General features: G+C 53.1%; 11 protein-coding genes across 11 annotated transcripts; 4 read left to right on the forward strand and 7 right to left on the reverse strand.

Annotated features, from left to right (window-relative positions):
- Nucleotides 1–325: 325 nt before the first annotated feature.
- Nucleotides 326–988, reverse strand: J4E78_001103 (uncharacterized protein; the record flags this gene model as incomplete). Its single annotated transcript, XM_049361764.1, has 1 exon — nucleotides 326–988. One exon carries the CDS (start codon nucleotides 986–988, stop codon nucleotides 326–328), a length of 663 nt encoding a protein of 220 aa, XP_049227047.1.
- A 454-nt stretch (nucleotides 989–1,442) lies between these two features.
- On the reverse strand, nucleotides 1,443–2,149 carry J4E78_001104 (uncharacterized protein; the record flags this gene model as incomplete). The annotated part of the gene is made up of 3 exons (XM_049361765.1): nucleotides 1,443–1,850; nucleotides 1,911–2,007; nucleotides 2,061–2,149. 3 exons carry the CDS (start codon nucleotides 2,147–2,149, stop codon nucleotides 1,443–1,445), a joined length of 594 nt encoding a protein of 197 aa, XP_049227048.1.
- Nucleotides 2,150–2,714: 565 nt separating this feature from the next.
- On the reverse strand, nucleotides 2,715–3,170 carry TOA2 (Transcription initiation factor IIA small chain (TFIIA 13.5 kDa subunit); the record flags this gene model as incomplete). Its single annotated transcript, XM_049361766.1, has 3 exons — nucleotides 2,715–2,861; nucleotides 2,920–3,067; nucleotides 3,124–3,170. The coding sequence occupies 3 exons, from the start codon at nucleotides 3,168–3,170 to the stop codon at nucleotides 2,715–2,717; spliced, it is 342 nt and encodes a 113-aa protein (XP_049227049.1).
- Nucleotides 3,171–3,395: 225 nt separating this feature from the next.
- On the forward strand, nucleotides 3,396–4,195 carry VMA16 (H(+)-transporting V0 sector ATPase subunit c''; the record flags this gene model as incomplete). Its single annotated transcript, XM_049361767.1, has 5 exons — nucleotides 3,396–3,453; nucleotides 3,500–3,534; nucleotides 3,587–3,678; nucleotides 3,730–4,041; nucleotides 4,093–4,195. The coding sequence occupies 5 exons, from the start codon at nucleotides 3,396–3,398 to the stop codon at nucleotides 4,193–4,195; spliced, it is 600 nt and encodes a 199-aa protein (XP_049227050.1).
- A 374-nt stretch (nucleotides 4,196–4,569) lies between these two features.
- J4E78_001107 (uncharacterized protein) lies at nucleotides 4,570–6,851 on the forward strand (the record flags this gene model as incomplete). Its single annotated transcript, XM_049361768.1, has 6 exons — nucleotides 4,570–4,845; nucleotides 4,899–4,939; nucleotides 4,988–5,025; nucleotides 5,074–5,295; nucleotides 5,345–6,215; nucleotides 6,269–6,851. The coding sequence occupies 6 exons, from the start codon at nucleotides 4,570–4,572 to the stop codon at nucleotides 6,849–6,851; spliced, it is 2,031 nt and encodes a 676-aa protein (XP_049227051.1).
- A 353-nt stretch (nucleotides 6,852–7,204) lies between these two features.
- Nucleotides 7,205–7,845, reverse strand: J4E78_001108 (uncharacterized protein; the record flags this gene model as incomplete). Its single annotated transcript, XM_049361769.1, has 2 exons — nucleotides 7,205–7,674; nucleotides 7,728–7,845. The coding sequence occupies 2 exons, from the start codon at nucleotides 7,843–7,845 to the stop codon at nucleotides 7,205–7,207; spliced, it is 588 nt and encodes a 195-aa protein (XP_049227052.1).
- Nucleotides 7,846–9,666: 1,821 nt separating this feature from the next.
- Nucleotides 9,667–10,905, reverse strand: J4E78_001109 (uncharacterized protein; the record flags this gene model as incomplete). The annotated part of the gene is made up of 2 exons (XM_049361770.1): nucleotides 9,667–10,691; nucleotides 10,899–10,905. The coding sequence occupies 2 exons, from the start codon at nucleotides 10,903–10,905 to the stop codon at nucleotides 9,667–9,669; spliced, it is 1,032 nt and encodes a 343-aa protein (XP_049227053.1).
- Nucleotides 10,906–13,517: 2,612 nt separating this feature from the next.
- Nucleotides 13,518–16,037, reverse strand: SYF1 (pre-mRNA-splicing factor syf1; the record flags this gene model as incomplete). The annotated part of the gene is made up of 1 exon (XM_049361771.1): nucleotides 13,518–16,037. The coding sequence occupies one exon, from the start codon at nucleotides 16,035–16,037 to the stop codon at nucleotides 13,518–13,520; it is 2,520 nt and encodes an 839-aa protein (XP_049227054.1).
- Nucleotides 16,038–16,415: 378 nt separating this feature from the next.
- Nucleotides 16,416–17,408, forward strand: VMA8 (H(+)-transporting V1 sector ATPase subunit D; the record flags this gene model as incomplete). The annotated part of the gene is made up of 5 exons (XM_049361772.1): nucleotides 16,416–16,430; nucleotides 16,488–16,600; nucleotides 16,654–16,664; nucleotides 16,723–17,107; nucleotides 17,156–17,408. 5 exons carry the CDS (start codon nucleotides 16,416–16,418, stop codon nucleotides 17,406–17,408), a joined length of 777 nt encoding a protein of 258 aa, XP_049227055.1.
- A 328-nt stretch (nucleotides 17,409–17,736) lies between these two features.
- On the reverse strand, nucleotides 17,737–18,650 carry J4E78_001112 (uncharacterized protein; the record flags this gene model as incomplete). Its single annotated transcript, XM_049361773.1, has 4 exons — nucleotides 17,737–18,083; nucleotides 18,133–18,436; nucleotides 18,509–18,515; nucleotides 18,574–18,650. The coding sequence occupies 4 exons, from the start codon at nucleotides 18,648–18,650 to the stop codon at nucleotides 17,737–17,739; spliced, it is 735 nt and encodes a 244-aa protein (XP_049227056.1).
- A 605-nt stretch (nucleotides 18,651–19,255) lies between these two features.
- J4E78_001113 (uncharacterized protein) lies at nucleotides 19,256–20,623 on the forward strand (the record flags this gene model as incomplete). The annotated part of the gene is made up of 1 exon (XM_049361774.1): nucleotides 19,256–20,623. The coding sequence occupies one exon, from the start codon at nucleotides 19,256–19,258 to the stop codon at nucleotides 20,621–20,623; it is 1,368 nt and encodes a 455-aa protein (XP_049227057.1).
- Nucleotides 20,624–20,653: the final 30 nt, after the last annotated feature.

The raw sequence follows: 20,653 nt of genomic DNA on the forward strand, positions 1-20,653 counted from the left end.
CATGTGATAAGAAATCAATCGCAGCCTCAGTCCACCTCTTTTTAGTTATTACAAGTACTAGAAAGGAAAGAGAATGTCAAAATCCAAAACGCCTCCCATACCATGCCTTCGTAACAAACGCCGTGTTGAGCCGCTGTACATGCTCCATTCCCATTATCGCGCTTGAAGTTTTTCGCTTGCTAGATAAACGTACATTTCGTCGTACAAATCATCATTGCTCGTACCACTTTTGAACGCCTGAACGCCTATCATCCGTATAATCGACACAATCGTGCCTTGGTATCTGTAGTCGTTGTACAGCTCGCTGTGGGAATCTCAAGGTTCTTTAATCTTTTCCACCAGGACGGTTTCGTCTATAGGTGCCACTGGCTTCGCCACCAGGCTTCTGCTGTTGCTCCCGGTCCTGGTCGTCGTCATGGTCTTGCTCGTAATCCTGGTTCTGCTGGTCCTCGCGCGCCCGATGGTTATACCTCTTACGGTTATTTTTCCTGGGCTTCCTCCTGAACCCGGTGTTGGGGTCCGCACCGTTTCCAGTCTGATGGTGCTCCCCGTGATGGTTCTGGTAGGGCATCCTACCGGCCCGTACGCCGTTGACCTCGCGGTGCTGGTTTGTGAACGGCTCGGGCGTGCCTGCGGTGTACTCGATGGAGGAGAACTGTTCGTGGTTCCACATAGGGCCTTGGGGCTGCACGTAGTTCATGGGTGGAGTGGCGTGGAAGTCGAAGGGGTTGTGGACCTGGTTGTAGTAGTGGGTGTAGCCATCGTATAGGGGGTATGGCTGATACCCGTAGAAACCAGGGCTACAGTATGGCAGTCCCTGTGGATGTTGCGGGAGCTGATACTGGGGATGAGCGTTGAAGCCTTGCTGAGGCGGCGTCGCAGGGGAAGAGACGCGCTCGCTCGACGCAGGGCTGGGATGCGCAAGTTGACCGGGAACAAATTCAGCGGCCGTAGGCCTCAGAATGGCGGGAACTGGGCTGTCCGACATTTTAGGGAGAAAGGTCGGTGTAAAAAGACTGTGGAGTTGGGGCTGCTTGGGGAGTGTTAAGTCGGGAGGGAAAGGGTGCGCCGGAATTTATATAGAGAGAGTGGGCAGCAAGCGAACCAGAAAGTGAAATACTTTTTGGCCCACAGATTGCGCACTTCAGGTGGGAAGTGAAAAGTGAAAAGGTGTGCCTCCCGGCGCGAGTAAATGTACTGTGCCGGCTCAAGCGGCGATGGACCAAGATTGTGCTGCGTTTGTTCGTGAAAGCACTGGACCCTGTTAGCAAGCTAATCGCACCCTTGCTGGGCGGCCTGGTGAGGGATTTTCAGCGATGTGTCGGTGACGAGAAAATGAGGTGTAGGAGCTCATGCGCATGCGCGGTACCGCGGTATTGGTTGTCGTCACCCAGTAGGAGGGACCCGGATTGTACAGTCGCAGCAATGGATTGGTGTCCTGTCTATTTCAATACGCCGTCTTCGTCACTGCTATCTCCTCCTGTGTTCTTCACGCTGTTGAGTTCGACTGTGTCATCGCCTTCGTCTTCGTCGTCTCTAAAGCCGTCCGCATTCGCGTCGCCCTCGCGGTCGAGAAGTGGGGCCTCTCCCGTGGTAGCTACCACACTCTTCTTCTCCGTCTCCTCCCTCATTCCGATGATCACACTGCCAGCTACCAGCATGGCTGCCCCAAGCCACCATAACCCCGGTAGGTTCTCGCTGAAGATAATGAAGCTAAGGACGGCGGTGACGATGAAATTCGCAGACGTGTTTATGATGCTGACGCGTACGGTCGAGGAAGCGAGGGTAAGGGCACGCGTGAAGAGCCCCCACATGATCGCGTTGAAGAGGAGGTTCATACCGAAGAAGAGCTGCGCGTTGCGTTAGTTGTGTGCGGGTAATAGAAGGCATGACAGGTTGGGACGACGCACCCCTCGTATCGCATATTCAACAATCTTGTTTGACGCACTCAGCCCGAATGCCAGGGCTATGGAGCTCGACCAGGAGGCAGTGAGCTCTGTGGTTGTGCTACATCATCGTCAGTATGCAGCGTGGGCTAGGGCGACGCGGCGGTATCTTACAGCTTTGCGAAGACGCCATTGAAAGCTGCACATGCGCCACTGGAGATGGCAAGCATCAGCCATGCTGATTTGGTTTGCGGGAGAGACATAATCGCGGCCGTACTGGGGTGCTGCGGGGAATGAGGTCGATGTTCACGGATGCAAGTTGATGATCTGCAAGGTACGACCGGGTGCACTTCCGCGCTTAGTCAATATGGGGTAGTAGTACATGCAGGTCGCATCTTGACGCAATATATGAGGCAGGTGCTCTGTAGTGCGCATACTACTGGGAGTCATAGTCTACTGCCCAGCTCTTCTATCGGCTACCAGTCAAGGTGAGTTCACTAGAATTGCACTCCCACCTGAAGTCAATCATCTGAGTGTAGCAGAAAGGGTACGATAGCCCAGATATGCAAAAGATCATAATTGTTTCAATTTATCAGCGTTAAACCAACGCGAATGACGCATTCAGTCCCAAACTCCTATTCATGCCAGAGGTATCGTGAAAGCCTTCCAAGGCCGTTTTAGCCGTAACGCCGAAAGCATATGATGACACAGGTCTGTAGTGAGACAGCTGCTCTAGCCGGTAGATCGCATCTTGCGCAATCGCATTTGTTTGAACGCGATTGTCTCCTTCCTGCCGTGTTGCAGTGCACCTGCCGCCCCTTGAGCCGCCTAAGCCTCACCAGGACGCTTCGCGTTACAGGAAACGATCTTGACGCGGTCGGCATGTACTTGATGGGTGTTGTCCAGCTTGAAGTTGATATCCTTGATAATAAAGGTCCATACGTCGTCGCAGAAGCGGTAGGTATCGAGATGTCCCTACGGAGTTTCAAGTCAGCACACGATGCTTCTCACTGGTCGCCCGTGCGCAACTGACCTTGAATGTCAAGCGCGACTTGACCTTCTCCGAGAGCACATCGGCGACGGCCTTGTCAAAGTTGAGAAGGATCTTCATGGCGAGCTGGGGTTCTATCCGGCGCTCGGTGATGAGGTTGTCCAGGGTGTCCGTGAGAGAGCCGCCCAGGCTGTCCTCTGTTAGCCAGCGCTCCTTGCTACGCTTCCCCAGAGTGGCATGTAGTACCTGCTTCGGCGGTAGAGCTCGTAGTACTTGGTGTTGTCGGTGGCCATGGTGCTGATAGTTGCGACGAGCTGGTGGTTTGGTGTCGGTGACGCCTGAGCGGGAAGAGTGATGGGGGCGGCGCGCCGAGGTGGTGGTTACTAAGCCGTTCGATGCTAGCGCGACGCGGCTTGTTCCGCCTGCATCATCGCCAGCTTCGCGGCGAGTCCATCACGACGAAGCTCCAGCCGCCTCTTTCACCATCCATCTCCGCCTCCACGACCACTAAACCCAACATGTCTCTTACTTATGGAACGGGCGGTGCGACCGCCGCCCTCGGTGTGGTGGGCCTGTGTATGTACCGCGCGCAGGGGCGCAGGCGATAGCTAACGACCTCCAGATATGCTCTTCAACAACGAAGGCGAAGCTTTCAACGTACGCACGCGTTCCTACCAACCCGATACGGACATGGCTGATTACATACCAGGTCGGAGCTTTCCTCGAAAGCATATCGCCATACACATTTGCTAGTGTTGGAATTGCGCTATGCATCGGTCTCTCTGTCGTAGGCTCGGCATGGTACGTCTAGCTGTCGGGAACATACACGCATCGCATCTGACAATCGCAAAGGGGCATCTGGACAACCGGTGTGTCCATCGTTGGTGGAGGTGTTAAGGCGCCACGGATACGAACCAAGAACTTGATCTCCATCATCTTCTGCGAAGTCGTCGCCATTTACGGTGTCATCATGGCCATCATCTTCTCCTCCAAGATGAACCAGCTCTCGGACCCTGAGCTGTTGTACTCTGGATCCAACTACTTCACTGGATACGCGCTGTTCTGGGCTGGAATAACCGTGGGCATGTGCAACCTGATCTGCGGTGTATGCGTGGGCATCAACGGAAGTAGCGCAGCCCTGGCCGATGCTGCGGACCCTGCAATGCAAGTAGCTGTCTTTCCTGGGTATCTATTTCGATGCTAACTTCGTTGTAGGTTCGTCAAGATCCTTACCATTGAGATTTTCGCTGCCATTCTCGGACTGTTCGGTCTCATTATTGGATTGCTCATGCAGAGCAACGCCAAGGACTTCCAGTGATCGCAATGTTCTCGCTATATCGCCTCAGGGCACAATTATATGAACTATATCGAACCTCGATCCCGCCTAGAAGGACGCCAAGGAGGAGTGTTTTCGAGTGCCAGCTTGTGGAGCTGGTGAAGAGGTTACTGAAGGTCATTTGCAGAGGTTGTACAATGTACATAGGAAGGGCGCTTGTATAATGCATGTAATATGAGCGAGCATCGGCGTTAAATACCATTTATCAATTACTGTTTCCAATGTTCTTGGATAATTCTCTTGACTGAATTGGTGAATCTGATCGACTCGGCGTGTAAGCAATGGCCCGTGCACGATGTCCACAGGGTGGGATGTCCGCTCTACTCCGCTTCGACTCAACATCGACAACATTAAACATGGCCACCACAGGTTCAAAGTTAAAGGCTGCGATCTTGGTAGTGTCTGAGACTGCTTCCGAAGACTCGTCAACCGATAAATGCATACCAGTCCTCAAGAAGGTCTTCGGAGATCTCGGAAATGACCAATGGGACGTTAGCGAAACCGAGATAGTACCCGACAACGCTCTCGTCATCCAGAAGACTATCAAAAGTTGGACTGACGGCCCTGAGCCAATCAATCTGATCGTTACAAGCGGAGGTACTGGTTTCGCAACTAAGGATGTCACTCCGGAGGTGCGCGCTCTTATCCTCGAAAAGGCCTAAGACACGCAGCTAATAGAAACAAGGCAGTTACGCCGCTAATTGATAGACATGCTCCTGGTCTTATGTAGGTGGTTTCTCTCGATACCGTATGCGAAGGCTCACACACAACCAGACATGGCATGCTCACAACTTCCTACGCCGTCACGCCATGTAAGTCTTCGAACACCAAACTGATCGTCCAGGCTAACGTTTGATCAGTTGCACTCATGGCGAGACCTGTTGCTGGAGTCAGAAAAAAGACTTTGATATTGACTCTGCCTGGATCACCGAAAGGCGCCAAAGAGAACCTCGAGGCAGTTCTAAAGTTACTACCACATGCGTGCATCCAAGCCGCCGGTGCAGAGTCGAGACCGCTGCACGTCGGTGGTGTAGAGAAGCTCGAAAAGGACGCGGGTGTTTCTTCGGGTGGCGCTACTTCAGGTACGTGATGTGCCATTCACCCCAGTAACATTGCAACTTACAATGACAGGAACTGGAAGTGGGCATCACCACCATCACCATCATGGGCATTCGCATGGTCACGGCGGCCACGCAGGGCCCAAAGCTCACACGAACCCAGAAGAGCGTCCCCAGTCCAATGATCCTTCCGCAGGGCCAACTCGCAGATATCGATCATCGCCCTACCCTATGTTGGCTGTTGAAGACGCGCTCAAGCTAATCTCGGAGCAAACCCCAGCTGCTGCAGTACAGAAGGTGCCAGTAGACATGAGACTTAGTGGTTCGGTCCTTGCCGAGGATGTCAAAGCCACTGAGTCTGTCCCAGCCTTCCGAGCTAGCATTGTCGACGGATACGCTGTCAAGATTCCAGCGACTGGCAAGTTTGAGAAAGGAACTTACCCTGTCTCGATCATATCTCATGCACAGCCTGGCGAAGTGAAGGAGCTGAAGGAAGGAGAAATTGCCAGGATTACGACTGGCGCCCCGCTTCCTCCTGGTGCTGACGCTGTGGTCATGGTTGAGGATACAGTATTGAAGAGCCTGACCGATGATGGCAAAGAAGAGAAAGAGATTGAGATACTGACTGATGAGATCAAGCCGAACGAAAACGTACGAGAAGTTGGCAGCGATGTCAAAGAGGGTGAGATCATCCTAAAGAAAGGCGAAGGTGTCACAGTCGTGGGTGGCGAGTTTGGTCTCCTTGCGTCTGTAGGTACGACAGAGGTGTCTATCTACAAGAAGCCTGTCGTGGGAGTCCTGAGCACAGGAGACGAAATTATCCCACACAACAGAGAGGGCCCGCTGCGACTCGGAGAAGTGCGCGATACCAATCGTCCCACTCTCATCACTGCCGCACGAAGCCATAGGTTCGAAGTCATCGATCTGGGTATCGTCTCAGATAAGTAAGTGAAGTTGGAAAAGAACCTCTGATTCATCTGTCGCTGACCAAATCCAGACCTGGTACCCTTGAGCAGAGTCTCCGTGACGCGATGCGCAAGTGCGACGTTATCATAACCTCCGGTGGCGTCTCAATGGGCGAACTCGACTTACTCAAACCAACCATCGAGCGCTCTCTCGGCGGCACGATCCACTTCGGCCGTGTCAACATGAAGCCAGGTAAACCCACCACGTTCGCCACTGTGCCCGTCAAGGACAATGATGGAAGCCATGTCACCAAGTCGATTTTCTCGCTTCCTGGCAATCCAGCTTCAGCCGTCGTGTGTTTCCATCTCTTCGTTCTGCCTGCATTGCATCAGCAAGCTGGGATAAAGCCACTCGGACTACCAAGGATCAGAGTTATACTGGATGAAGATGTGAGGATGGATAAGGGTCGTCCAGAGTATCATCGTGCGCTTGTCGTGACGAAAGAGGATGGGTTACTATACGCCAGCTCAACAGGCGGGCAGAGGAGTAGCCGCATCGGCAGCTTCAGAGGTGCGAATGCGCTGCTTTGTATGCCACAAGGCGAAGGTAGCTTGAAGAAGGGAGAGAAGGTCGAGGCACTGCTCATGGGGAAGTTGGGTGAAGTTGAGCGATGATAGACATGTTTGTCGCAATATTGTAGGATGAAAATGCACGTGCATTATATCTATTACATCTCAGAATGTGTTCCACATCAACCATCTAAGTGTTGTTCCCTTCCCAACCGTCGTCGCTACATAACCGAATATCTAAGCCGAGACAAAGGAAAGAGAGTCCTGAAGGGTATTCGCAACTGCCGAAATGAACAAAGGAAATTGGGCTAGAACCCAAGGATCGGTACCAGGCGTGAGCTCAACATTACCCTGTCCCATCATCACCGTGCCTGCCTGTACCCGCAAAAACACCGACGCTAAAGTGGAAAGACGATACGAAAGACTTTTTTTTTGAGTTTGTGTGTGTGTGTGACTCCTCATGCGGGACCGTGGCTGGACTTGGGCTTCAAGTCTTCCATCATGACACTGCCTCTGCAGGATCCGGCGCTCGACGCCAGTGCCTTGCGGTACGCGTTGGTTTGCGAAAACTGCTCCTCGTAGTGCTCCTTTAGCTTGCGCTGTCTCTTCTCCCTCTTGTACATCCAGAATATAGTGGAAGCCAGGCCTGCGATGATCATGGTGAAGACAGCTGTGAGAACACCGCCGACTATTGCCGTTTCCTTCTTTTCTTTTGAGCAAGTATTGGGAGGTGGGGCAGTGGTTGCGGCAGCCGGGCTCGGGGTTTGGAGTTGGAGGGTTGCGCTGAAGGTGGTTGTGATATGGGGTGCGGCCTGGTTGTTGCAGCAGCTCTTCGTGTCGTCGGCGCCGCGGCAGCAGTATGTTCCCGAGTCGCATGTTTGTAGTTGCCATGCTTTTACTGGCTTGAGACCAAGGAAGTCGTTGGAAACTGAAGTGAGTTAGTTGAGGAACATAAGATGAGTCAAATGTTTGTAAACTTACCACCAGGGCACAAGTCTTGTTGGCATGCTGCATCTTTTCCTTCCTTGTCTGTACATCCTCGCGAGAAGATCATACCGATCGACTCGTTTGTTGTTCCCATACACAGCCCATTACTCATGCAGATGTCGGTGGACGCGCAGCATCCGCTGTGATTGGCGCTAGGGTTGCATGGCGTGTATGTTTTGTCGAGTGCTGTACCGTCAACGGCATAACATTGCTGACTCGTAGCAACTGCGATCAAGGTCGCGAAGACCGTAAGGAGGGACCGACTCGACACCATATTAGACAAAAGACAGTATAAAACAAGTAAAGGAATGACTGGTTGCAAAAGCAATTGATCGCGATGAACTGAAGATATGTGATGAGCGAACTGGATGTGTGGAGAACCTAAGGATGTTTTAGAGCATTAATGTATCCCATCTGCTGTCGACAGGACATGCAGGTCCATATTTAGTCTCTAGCCCTACATTCGCAATGTTATGCGGCGAAGCCCTGTACAACCTTCTTCAGCTGGCAAAGCCGCTGGTTACAGGGTAGACCCCGCCGACATCTGAAACTGGACAATCAAACCTGGTCTTCGAAAGACCCATGGACCCGTATACGGAGGCATGGGTGACGCAGCTAACAAGCAGTTCGAGGCAAGTGTAACAGCCTCGACGTTGGAAGCAGTGGTACAAAGACGACAAAGTCTATTTCGTCAAGGCCCGACGGCGCTTCCTCCTTCACTTGCTTCAAGGGATGCGCGCTTTCAGACCCACGTACGCGAAGATGGCGCTTGCTGATGCGCGCCTCGCATTTGCTTTGTCACTTGACAACGGGTCGTTCAGTAATGCTTTTGCTTGCGTTTAGCCGCATGAGGTAGGTAGTGAAAGAGGACGGGAGGCTCGTAGCAAATGAAGAGTCGAGGCGATGATGCGCCAGGTGTGGTGGAAGGTTTGAGATGCGAGGCGGAGTAGGCCACGGCTAGCATCTGATTGGTCAAGTGCCGCTTAGTCCAGCACCACAGACCCCTTTTCGGCACGTACCTGCATTTCCACCATCGAACTCTCTTTGCCATCGCTGCGACATATCACCGTTGACAACGGCGCCGCGAGCGCCCCGAGCTGTCAATCGCGGGGATGTGGTAGCAAGCATCAATCGTTCCCTCGGTCGGTCAATAGGTCAGATGTTATCAGTTTCGCCGATCCAAAAACAACCCATCACATCGGTGGCGTCTATCTCCATCATTCCGAGGTGCTTCTCGATGGAGATTACTCAGCGCAATGACCTCTTCGACCGTTGCCTGTTTTGACTGTTGGAGGATCGCCCACGATCTCGAGCTCGCCTGTACCCGGTGCGTGCAGATCTGGGCACCCCGGCCTGCGGCACCATCCAGAGTTTTTACCTGTTGGCGGCGCCGGCATGGCCTCCGCGTGATGATGAACTACGGCTGTAAATTAAAACACACAGTCTTCAGGTGCCTCATCTCTCAAAATTCCACCGCCCAGTGTACTTGCCTACTGCCCAATCTGGCGCTCACGTCATCTTGCGACCAGCCTTCCGGACCCTTTTGAGGTTGGATCGGGCAGGGTGACATTAGCAACAACGTCTATTCAAGCACGGTCGACGGATCGGGGATGCAATGTGGGGTGTTCGGAGTATTAGGAGGCTGCAATGAAGATCTATGGACGACGATGGACCGACCCGATCACGTCCTCTATCACGGTCCATGTCACGATCGCAAGACGCTTCATTCAGCCCTGTAGACGTTCAGCCACCGCAGGCTTACTAGCACGGCTATCGCGCGCGGACATCGGAAGGCTGCCAGCGAACACTCGCGGAGTCTCTAAGCAATGGTACATCTCCCATGAACTTTACAGTCTTTCCGGTCCGTCTTCAGGCATCTTCGTAGCCCAAGCCAGCAGCCCCAGCTATCAGACCGCGAAATGACAACCCTGACTTAGCCATCCAGCTCTTTGAGCAAGTCCTCTATCCTCCTTATCTGATTGCGCGGACCTCCATCAACCACCACCCATTCCAATAAACTTTCTTTTGCCATCTTTGCCCAACGTCTGGCATCTCCCATCATTCCATGACCTGCGTACACGTACGCCAGTCTCTCGTAGTCCTGGGCGAGCAGAGTATCCAAACCCTCTCGTTGACTAATCTCCATCACTTCTTTCTCCCAAGCAACAATATGTTGGGCATCGTAGGTCTCCGCCGTCAAGTTCTCCAGCATCTTCCGGAGTTGGGCGAACCTCGCACGGCGCTGGTCACTACCAGCTACATCGTATTGCGAAGCAGTGCAAAGAGAGCAAGTGCACTTGAAGTTCCAGCCTTCCTGATAGAGTGCTTGTCTGTCGGCGTGCTTCAAATCGATTTTGCCATACGAGATACCGATTTCTTCCCCAGCGGCGATGTCCCGTTGAGCTTTGATCTCCATTGACAGTGTCTTCGGAACAAAGCGCGCGTGCGCATTGGGTTGGCACGCGTGATTAATCCGGGCAACGGAAGGGAAGAGACACATGTAGGCGTCGTCTACTTCGCCATCAGCGAGCTGGCATGCGAAAGCATTCGTCTTCATGATGTCTTCAACTTTGCTGCCACCCAGACTCTGATCCAATGCGAGCACCGAGTTTCGATCTGCCTGAGGTAATCGATCAAGTGCGGCACTGAAGAGTGTTTGGCCTTGCGCACGCGTAACTTGCGTAGGAAAATGCGAGCTCGCGATGATACGCGCAGTATCGAGTAATATCGTTTCTCCCTTCTCCAAAGCCTTTGTGGTGATTAGGCCTTTGCCCTTGCCCGGGAAGGCCCGAACTTCGAGACTATCATCCAAGCCCTGGTGTTCCCCGTTCAGAGCTAGGAAGGCCGCAGATATCGCATTTGCAGCTACAGGTCTTGCGATAATGCTCAAAGCATGTCCGCCTCTTGTTTCGGAAGTCGTGTAGGTGCAATATTTCTTCTGCTTCCCTTGAGCACAGGCTGGATCGTGCGACCACGGTAAGTGCTGAAGGGGCGTCTCTTTCGGCAATGGTTCTGAATTGCCGGTGGTGAATGGACAATGTGGTAATTGGAGTGGCAGTTGAGCTTGGACCGCGAATTGATGCGGCGCGTTTGGGCATTGCGGTGACGCATAGGCGTACAACCCAAATGCGCATGTCGCGAACGACAAGATCAGAATCCGCATACAACTCATGATGGTAATGGAATGTCTACGGAACGCATCACGGAAAGCGGTTGAGATGTCTACTTCTCTCCTCGCGTCTGTAACACTTCTGAAACAGGAATCGCTGGGCAGCTGCGTCTTGCGCACAACATATTCTGCGATACCTCAAAGCCCAACATTTCGACTTCATCACGACATACTTCTGTCAAATTTCTCGTCATCTCGTGCCTGAACACTTCGTGGGATGGTGGTGAGCAAGATGAAGCGGACTCATGACTCGACTGCGCCTACCAATCCATTTGAGGACGCGCCAGCAACGCCACCTATCTTGACAGGGCCACGATCAGCACCGTGCCATTCGAAACATCACCACACCACCACATATCGTTCTTTTGATCGTCAGGGCGAACAGCTCAGTGCACGCTATGCGGCTGAAGCCGAGAAGGCCACGATGGGGCCCAGCCTGCTGATTAACTCATCTCCACACCAGCGCATCCTCGTCATACTTTGACGTGGTAGCACACGGCTGTCAGGCTGTTTCATATCGCGGATCGTGCCACAGGTTGCCGGATGCCGTGCCACCAGTTGTCGCACAGTACGAACTCTACGAGATTGATTAAATCACAATAAGAGTACGAGGGCTTTTTGAGGTAGTGACAGGTGACACCCAGACATCGACGAGGATGGGCCTGGTTACTTAAAGGGGCATATTCATGTGTTCGACCTGGTACTGGGATAGACCTTCATCACGGTGAACACGTAGAGGGACTCACTCGCCCTTCTGCCTGAAGGAGAGAAAGTTTAGTGCAAAGTTTGGCAGAAGTCAACCACACGTTGGGCTTCAACTGCCGACCATGCAGGTTCGGAACGGAGTCATCACGACATGATCAGTCAATGGTGCTATCAAACACTGCGTGAGCATGCGTGAGGCCACGAGCAGTAGGTGACACGCAACGTATTTTGGGTAATGAGCAGCAATGGAGGAACCCTACTCTTCCTATTCAAGACGAAACAAAGCGTGGTCTACTCCTACCGAGGTAAGTTTTCGCCAAATCACCATCTTTACCCTTGTAACACATCGTCCCAACTTGGTGACACAGATCTTCACATGGGGTGACTACACAAGTATGTCGCATTTTGAGTGTCGCGTTCAGTCGCCGAGTCCCGCGATTACTGCACCACGAGACTCTGAAACCTAAATCTCGCAGCCGCGTAACCTCAGTGCGGTTCGCTGACAATGTAAGACAAGATAACCAAAAATCCGAGAACTTAACGTACCATTCTGCTGTTGTCTGCAACGAACCCCATGATGCGTGCGCGTTCGATGTAAGCACGCCACGCGTCCCAAGGCCCTTTCCCTATCCCGAGTCACCACTGCCACTTCCCCTCTTCTTTCCTCTCGGGAAAACGATGCTAAAAGCAAGGAACAAAATCCGGGCATGAATCGAACCCGTGAACGTAGCAAGTATGTATACACGAGCAAAAAAAGGGCAACCAGCACGACATTCGGCTTCTACTGTCCAGTTCTGTGAACGGAAGAAGAAGCCCGTGAACCAGGTGGATACAAGATCCAATCAGACAAGCCTGTATCACTGAATGAGCACGAAACTCATACTGTTATACGCTCGTGCACAAGATAGACTCCAGTATCGGATTATGGTTGCTCAAAATGCAATGTGCGGGCATGATCCAGTGTAACTGCCTCAGATCGTGACAAAAGCTTCGGCTGCTCCTTCCCACCAATGCCGCAGTCTTGGTTAAGCGGAGAGCAAAGTGCGTGGCAAAGCACGTGGATGTGTCCCCACTTCTTTCTTCACGGAGAAGGAGTATCCGGCTCTTGGAAAGTAAGACACAGGGAGTGCGGTATCGGAGCTCCGTACATGCGGTACACGTGTATTACAAGAGGAAATCAAATAGGCTCCCTGCGATGAAGTGGCTCGAGAGCTTGTGATCACTAACTTTTAATGCTGATGACAGAATCAGACGAGTATCGACATGCTTTAAGACCTAGTGTTGCAGTGACTTCGCGTAAGCGATCAAGTTATATGTGTCTAACTCCAATGGATCCAAGTATAGACCCAAATATAGAAACAATGTACACGTCACGGCAGAAGCGAAGGCATTGATTGCGGAGTGAATAGTGTTTGTTTTTGGCTAGATGTTTTATATGACATGATGAAGCTGAGAAGATGTTGCCAAGAACATACAGTTTGTTTGACCACTCGACAAAAGAAATCGGCCCAACCACCAGGGGCTCTCTTCAGAGCAAGATGCCACTGACATCGTTCGCGCAGAAGCCTCACAAAGTAAAAGAACGCCGTAGATGCAAGAACGAAAAAGGTTGAGACAAGTTGTCAAGGTATCGATCGAAGTCGAGTAAAACACAAAGATCAGACTGTCGAAACCTCAAATTGGTGGAGGTCGAAGCAAGGGAGACCGCACTGGGTCAACCCGAATGTACACGCAAAGCAATGAAATATTCCGGAGTAGCATGGTAGCCTGCGAAGATAGCCAGGTGTGTTGTTGTCACCTTTCTCAAATAACGCCAATGTAAATGCAAGTCTTTCATCCTAATCCACCCGCCCTTGACCTAATTGTATACCCAAAAGGTGCCCTCATTTAAAGGAACCTTGGTTCATGAATCATAGGTCGTCGTCGTCCAGATCGATTGCATCGGGGTTTGCGGCTGCCTCTTCGGTAGGCTTGATGTTGCCACCCTGAGGACCGGTACTGGCGGCGACGAAGCCAGCTGGTGCGCGTGCTTGACGCTCGAGAGCGGCCATTGCATCCTCGCCAGCAGCATCGGTAGCGTCGCCGTCTTCGTCGGCGGGTGTACCGTTCTGTTGACCACGAGCGACAGCCTGGGAAGCGATGAAGTTGACGTCGGTATTGTACTGAGCCTGAACACTGCGCTTGATGCGTAGCATTTCCTTGTACGTGTCTTCGTTGCCATGCTGGACTTCGAATGACTCCCACTTCTTCCAGAATTCGGGGCTTGTTCTTGGGTCGCAGAACTGACTGGCATGGCCATAGATTGCTCGGGCTCGGTCGATTTCTCCCAAGCGACGTTCCATCTCGGCAAACTTGAGGCACATTTCCTTGGCTTCGCCGTCGGGTAGAGCGGCAATTGCACGCTCGTAGATTGGTCGAGTGGAGGTGAGACCAAAGTTCGAAGCTGACTTGGTGATGTAGAAGTTGAACATCTCCAGCCTGTCCTCGTCTGCTACAGCGCGTGTGGCGCGTTCGTAGATGCGCATGGCATGTCTAGCTAGACCGCGATCTTCTTCAAGCGCACCATACATCAAGTACAGTACCTTGGCGAACTTTGGCGGGCAGTCCTCCACAGCCTGTTCGAACAGGTCACGCAATCGCTCCATGCCAATCTTACGGTCCACGGCCTTGGTGAGGTACAAGTTCCAGATCTCGAAAGCGACGGGGTAGCTGAAGAGGTCGAGGCCGCGCTCGTAGACCTTGAAGCAGTCTTCGTAGTACTTATTCTCCTCTAGCAGGTTCGCGTAGTTGACGATGGTTTGCGGTGTTGCGATGCGAAGCTCGAATATTCTTTCATACACCTTCTTTGTCTCCTCCAGGGTGCTGACACTCTCGACGAGATCGACGTAGAAGCTCCACAACTTCCAGCTCTTGTGTACACGCTGTTGTGGTGACAGCGACTCATCGAAGTAGTCGACATTCGACCGCTTAGGGGCTTGCGTAGCCTTGGCCATGATGTCCACGGCCTTGTCGAAGTTTTCGTTGCGAAGCTCCATCTCGGCCCATTCGCACCACATCTCAGCCAGCTCGGAGACTGACTTGAAGGGCACCTTGACAGCCTTCTCCATGATGACACGGGCATTCTTGAGGTCGCCGCCTGATTCGTACAATTTGGCATAGTTGGCCCAGAGCTCGTGAAACTTGCCGAGTGCCTTCTTGGGGTTGATTGCCGCAATGGCGTCGGTGTAGGTCTGGACCACCTCTTTCTTGTTGTCACCCCAAAGAGCGACGCGCTTCTCCCATTCGATGACATTGTGCGGGTTCTGTCGAAGCATGACATCATTCAGCAGGAAGGGCCGTCTTTGCATGAGGGATTCGAAGCGGACCATCCGGATGTCAAGGTCCGCGTCAGCAGCCTCGTCGATCTTGCCCTTCTCCGACCGAACAGCGGCCTCATTGAGCTTGATGCCAATCATGGCCTCCTCGGCCTCCACGTACGTGTCAAAGACGATGGAGAAGTCGCGCACAGTCATGACTGTGGTGACAGCCTCCTCGAAGACGTCGCGGGCTTTCTCGTACTCGCCCCTGTGCATCCAGTACCGCGCCAGACCGACCCAGAGTATGCCTCGCTGATCGGGGAACTTGGAGATGCCGCTCTGGATGATCTTCTCTACGTCGATGCCGCTGTCGTCGCTGGTGTCGATTTCCTTGGCGTGGTCAATCATCAGATCGATCATCTCGGTCCAGAACTGGAAGGGTCCCTTTGCCTCCTTGCTCTTGAAGCGCGGGTTATTGAGGATTTCCATGTACTTCTTGACGGCCTCGGTGTACTTGCGCATATCCTTCAACAGCTCGATGAAGTCCTCGGCGTCTTCGGGGTGGATTTGCATGTAGCGACGCCAGATCTTGACGGCCGTCTCGCCTGACGCAGACGTCGCGAACGGTCGGTAGAGGGCCCATATGCGGTTGTGCTGAGTCAGAGGCAGGGCGCGTAGGGCTCGGTCAAACGTGCGGCGGGTAGTGGTAACGAGGGGCTGCTGCATGAGGAAGTTGAGGTACATCTCCCAGATGCGCGGCATCTTGTTGAGCAGGACGAGGGCGCGTTCGAAGAGGGCGTTGACCTTGACATAGTGGGGCGCGAACTTGGCCGGGTTCTTCTTTGAGAGGTGCTTGGTGCGCAGCTCGAGGTACAGCTTCCACAGCTTGTACGAGCGCGGAAGCGTCGTGACGGCGCGCTCAAGCACAAAGGCCTGCTCCAGGATGCTCCCACGTGACTTCTTGAAGCTGTAGTAGTCGAGCCAGGGCTTCACGCTGCCGGCGTTGCGCTGGATGTCCTGCTCGTACGCGACGTCCTGGTCGGTGATGAGGAAAAGGTCCGCCGAGGGCTCCATCTTCCGCTTGGAGGGCCGCGAGAGGCTCGCGGTGACGGTCCTGAGGAGTTCGCCGGGCATGATTGCGCCAGAGCCAGGGCGTGTGTTGCCCGCGGTGGGCAGGAGGGCGATGGGGTGCGGTGTTGGACGGCTGACGAGGCGTGTCGAAGTGTTAAAGTTCTGAGGAAAGAGCGATGGTCAGCCGTCTCCTGCAGCCAATAAGCAACGTGTATTCCGAGGACCCGCTTCTCAGTGTTGGTAGGCGCGCGCGCACGGGTCTCACATCCATGGATAGCTAGCTCCCCGGCATAGCTGCGTCACGTTCCGCTGGATTCACCTGGCCGCACTGCGCACGCTGACTGGCTCCGAGACACCTCCCAGAATATCTCCGGCCATTGTCAGCCTCTACCCTCGGTTTTAGCCCCATAGCCTTCTCCACCAACTGTTCGAGCCGCAAACATGTCTGGCAGCGGGGTACGCCAGCCCGAGCTATGCAATGCCCGGGACATCTGATGCTAACACGACCCTCAGGCACGAGAGGCCGTCTTCGCGACGCGGCAGTCGCTGGGTCTGATGAAGGGCAAGCTCAAGGGCGCCCAGACCGGCCACGACCTGCTGAAGCGAAAGAGTGAGGCCTTGACCAAGTATGCACTCGCTGTCTCCAGTCCACTCGTGAAGCTTTGCTGACCATGTGCAGGCGCTTTCGAGGTACGACTATGCTATATGCACCCCCACCATCTGCCTTTGTAACTGAAACCGTTTCCAGAAATAACGCGCCGTATCGATGAGGCCAAGCGCAAGATGGGCAGGGTCATGCAGGTTGCGGCTTTCTCCCTCGCCGAAGTTACCTACGCCGTCGGCGGCGACATTGGCTACCAGATTCAAGAATCCGCAAAGCAGGCCCGCTTCCGCGTACGAACGAAACAAGAGAACGTCTCCGGTGTCTTCCTCCCGCAGTTCGAAAGCTTCACTGTCGAGCAGAACAACGACTTCGCCCTGACGGGTTTGGGCAAGGGTGGTCAGCAAGTACAAAGATGCAGAGAGACGTACGCAAGAGCGGTCGAGACTTTGGTGGAACTGGCTAGTCTACAGACTGCCTTTGTCATTTTGGACGAAGTTATCAAGGTGGTCAACCGCCGTGTAAACGCCATGTGGGTATCCTTTCCTTCCAGACAACTGCCGAAGCTAATAGCCAACAGTGAGCACGTCATCATCCCCCGTACCGAAAACACCATTAAATACATCAACTCTGAGCTTGACGAGCTCGACCGAGAGGAGTTCTACCGCCTGAAGAAAGTGTCCAACAAGAAGCAGAAGGATGCTGCCGAGGAGGAAGCCGCGAGGGTGGCGGCGAAGCAGAAGAACGAAGAGACAGAGAGTGAGGCGCGAGAAGATGCTGCCGAGAGCAAGGACATGCTGGGCGACGAGGACAACGAAGATGTCATCTTCTGAGCGCTCTACAGGCGACTAGTAGGGCCCGTCCGTGTAGTGTCGCCTGCGGCCCATTGGGCGCTGAATCCACCTCTCTAGCTCTCGCTCGCCAACGTCTCGCATGTAGACATGCACCTTCCAGAATGCTGATACGGAGTCCTTGGTCCAGGTTCCGTTTGGCATCCCGCGCGGGGCGTTTTCGACCAAGCTAAATAAGAGATAAGCATTGTGCCATTTAATGTGAACGTTGGCCTTTTGATAATAAGACTCTATTGTGCCGGCCTGTATCTGTGCCGAACAAGGTATCATAAAATGCATAAATCCATAGCAATAATCCATACGCAGTAACCTACTGTTGCCGCTGGTAGGTGACTTTCATAGGCTTGCCCTCTGCGCCGATCGGGGTGTTGGCTGTCGATTCTTTCGCTGTAATCGCAAACTGCTCGTTCTCGAACTCCGCAAAGGCCACAGCCCTGACCGAGACCAAGCGCACTTCCTTGAAGCCTTCGAAACGCTCGAAAATCGTCGTGAGGTCGTCCTCGTCGACATCGCGGGGGATGTTCTGCAGGAAGAGCGTCTTGTTGGGTCGTACGTATTCGTCGGGAACAGCGGCTGCTCCGGTTTTGGCTGCGCGAGGCTTCTCGGCGGCGACTGGGTTGGCTTGCGCTTTCGCGTCTTCTTCGGCGCGCTTGAAGTCTATGGCAGTCAGTACGGAGCACCCTCAGAAGTGGTAGGAGATGCGCACCCCTAAGCGTCAGGCGCTTCCGCTTGTGGTCGTCGAACAGTTCCGGCGCCTTTCGCTTGACTGTCTCGTCGCTGTGTGTCTTCGCCCTGTGCACCTTCATGACCTTGCCGTACATCTCGAAGCCGTTCATTTCCTCCACAGCCTCCAGTGCAGCCTTCTCGCTGTCAAAGACAATAAATGCCTGTCCCTTCCGCTTCAGACTGCTCTTTGCGATAACATCCAGGATCGGACCGTAGTATTGGAAGACCCGTGTCAAGGCTTGCTTCATGGTATCGATCTTGACGCGCTCCTCGAGGTTGTTGACCTAGTGCTGTCAGCAATCGCGCCACCGAGTGCAATGTGAGTGCGTTGCTGGCGCGCTCGTGGTCCAACTCACGTATATACTATATTTCTCCATTAGCATCAAGGGGACCTACCTTTTGGGCATGATCTTGCACTTACGTTTCGATGGGCACTGGGTATTTGCTGGGGTCTACGAGACCGCCGCCCATTACTACGCCCTCCATCTTGTCCGCCATCTTGAAGCGACTGTTGTGTGGGTAGTGGAGTTGTATGGCGTGGTCTCACTTACCCGACGAAGCTGTCGGGAGCTCGAATTCGAGATCCGCGCCAAGCACGCTAGGCTGCGTCCGCACGTGACGACGAACACCGGGCCCTGAGGAGTTTTGCACCTGCAGACAGATATTCAAGGGTCGACATACAATATACCTCCAACGTCTTGAAATTCGCGAAAGCTATCACTTCTTGTCACTAAGCAGTCTGACGCTATTATCGCTTCTCGTAAGTTGTAAGAGCGTTATGGATGACCGAAGGTGTATGATTTGAGCCACCCCTCATTATGCATTGAGCGCGTTGTTCTCTTGCTGCTGACAGCTATTGACTCTCCCTACCGATCACTGAGGCACTTAAAAAAGGCGCTTACATTCTTCATCATGAGTACTGACGTCAGCATGCGTCTGAGCTGATGAGGCTCGTGCGGAAACTTCTGCCAGATGCCTTTCCAAAACTGACAAACATCAATTTTGCATCTCATCACGTCGTCGATTTCCAAACTATCTTTGCAATGCCATCACCAGGAATACGATGGCGATCGCACCCATTGTTCATAGTCTTCACTGTGGGAATGGGTGCGTTCGTGGACCTTTTCTTGTACGGGCTCATCGTGCCAGTACTGCCGTTCCTGTTGAAAGACCGCATCGATCTACCTGACTCTCAGATCCAAAGCACGATATCGAACCTCCTAGCAGTCTATGCAGCAGCTTCCTGCCTGTCTTCACCCATCGCAGGCTTCCTAGCCGACAGGTTGTTTTCGTCTCGGAAGCTGCCTTTCCTCCTCGGGCTCATTCTATGTTTACTTTCGACCATTCTTCTAGCTCTCGGGCGGAGCGTCGCCGTTCTGGCCATTGCACGATTTCTCCAGGGAGCATCGGGAGGTGTGGTGTGGACCATCGGCCTTGCTATCTTGGTTGAGACAGTAGGCCGCGAGAACTTGGGCAAGACTATGGGAACTATCTTCAGCTTCATATCGGTTTCCACGCTTGTCGCACCTATTGTCGGCGGTTCATTATACGCGAAGACTGGATACATAGGTGTCTTTGGCGTGGCAATAGGGTTGATTGGCATAGACTTCATTTTGAGATTGCTCATGGTGGAAAAGAAGGTGGCTGAGAAATACTCTACTCCTGAGACACATGCCTCTGAACCGGATCGGAACAATGAACAGCAAGACACGGAACAAACACCTCTTCTACCAAACGGTCCCTCTACGCTCGATCAATACCGCCTTTCCAAACCAACAAATCGCTTCACCCGCAATCTTCCCATCCTCATGCTGTTTCGTCATCCTGGCCTGCTAACCTCCGTATGGATTGGATTTGTGCAAGCTCTTCTTCTTGGTTCTTTCGACGCTACTGTGCCGTTGGTAGCTTCGGAGCAACTAGGTTTTGACAGTCTCAAAGCTGGATTGCTCTTCCTACCACTGGGCGGTGCGGATTTCCTGCTGGGTCCAGTCTTTGGCTGGTGTGTCGACAACTATGGCACGAAGCCGGTATCAGTCTTTGGATTCATTTGGCTGATACCAACGCTTGTATTACTCCGACTTCCGACTGAGTCGAGTATCATCGAGAGATTAGACAACAGTCACATCATCGCACTCTATTCTGCATTGTTAGCGATGAACGGACTCGGCCTGGCGGTTATCAACAGTCCTAGCATTGTCGAATCTGGGACTATCGTCGAGAATTACTACAAGGCGAATACAGACATGTTCGAGCAGGCTCCGTTCGCCCAACTCTACGGCATCAACAGCATGGTGTGGAGCGGCGGGCTGACTGTAGGCCCACTGCTGGCTGGGTATCTACGAGATAAAATTGGGTACGGCAACATGAATGCCGTGCTTGCTGGTATCTGCGCATTCACAGCAGTTTTGGCGGCGCTCTTCATCGGTGGTAGAGAAAAGGATCAGGACGCGTCTAGCGAGAACGTAGAGTAAACTTCGTTTTATATTTTCGATTATCATATT

Source organism: Alternaria triticimaculans (genome assembly GCF_023758025.1).
Source record: "Alternaria triticimaculans strain BMP 0046 chromosome Unknown scaffold_1, whole genome shotgun sequence".
In the NCBI taxonomy this organism is placed as follows: Eukaryota; Fungi; Ascomycota; class Dothideomycetes; order Pleosporales; family Pleosporaceae; genus Alternaria; species Alternaria triticimaculans.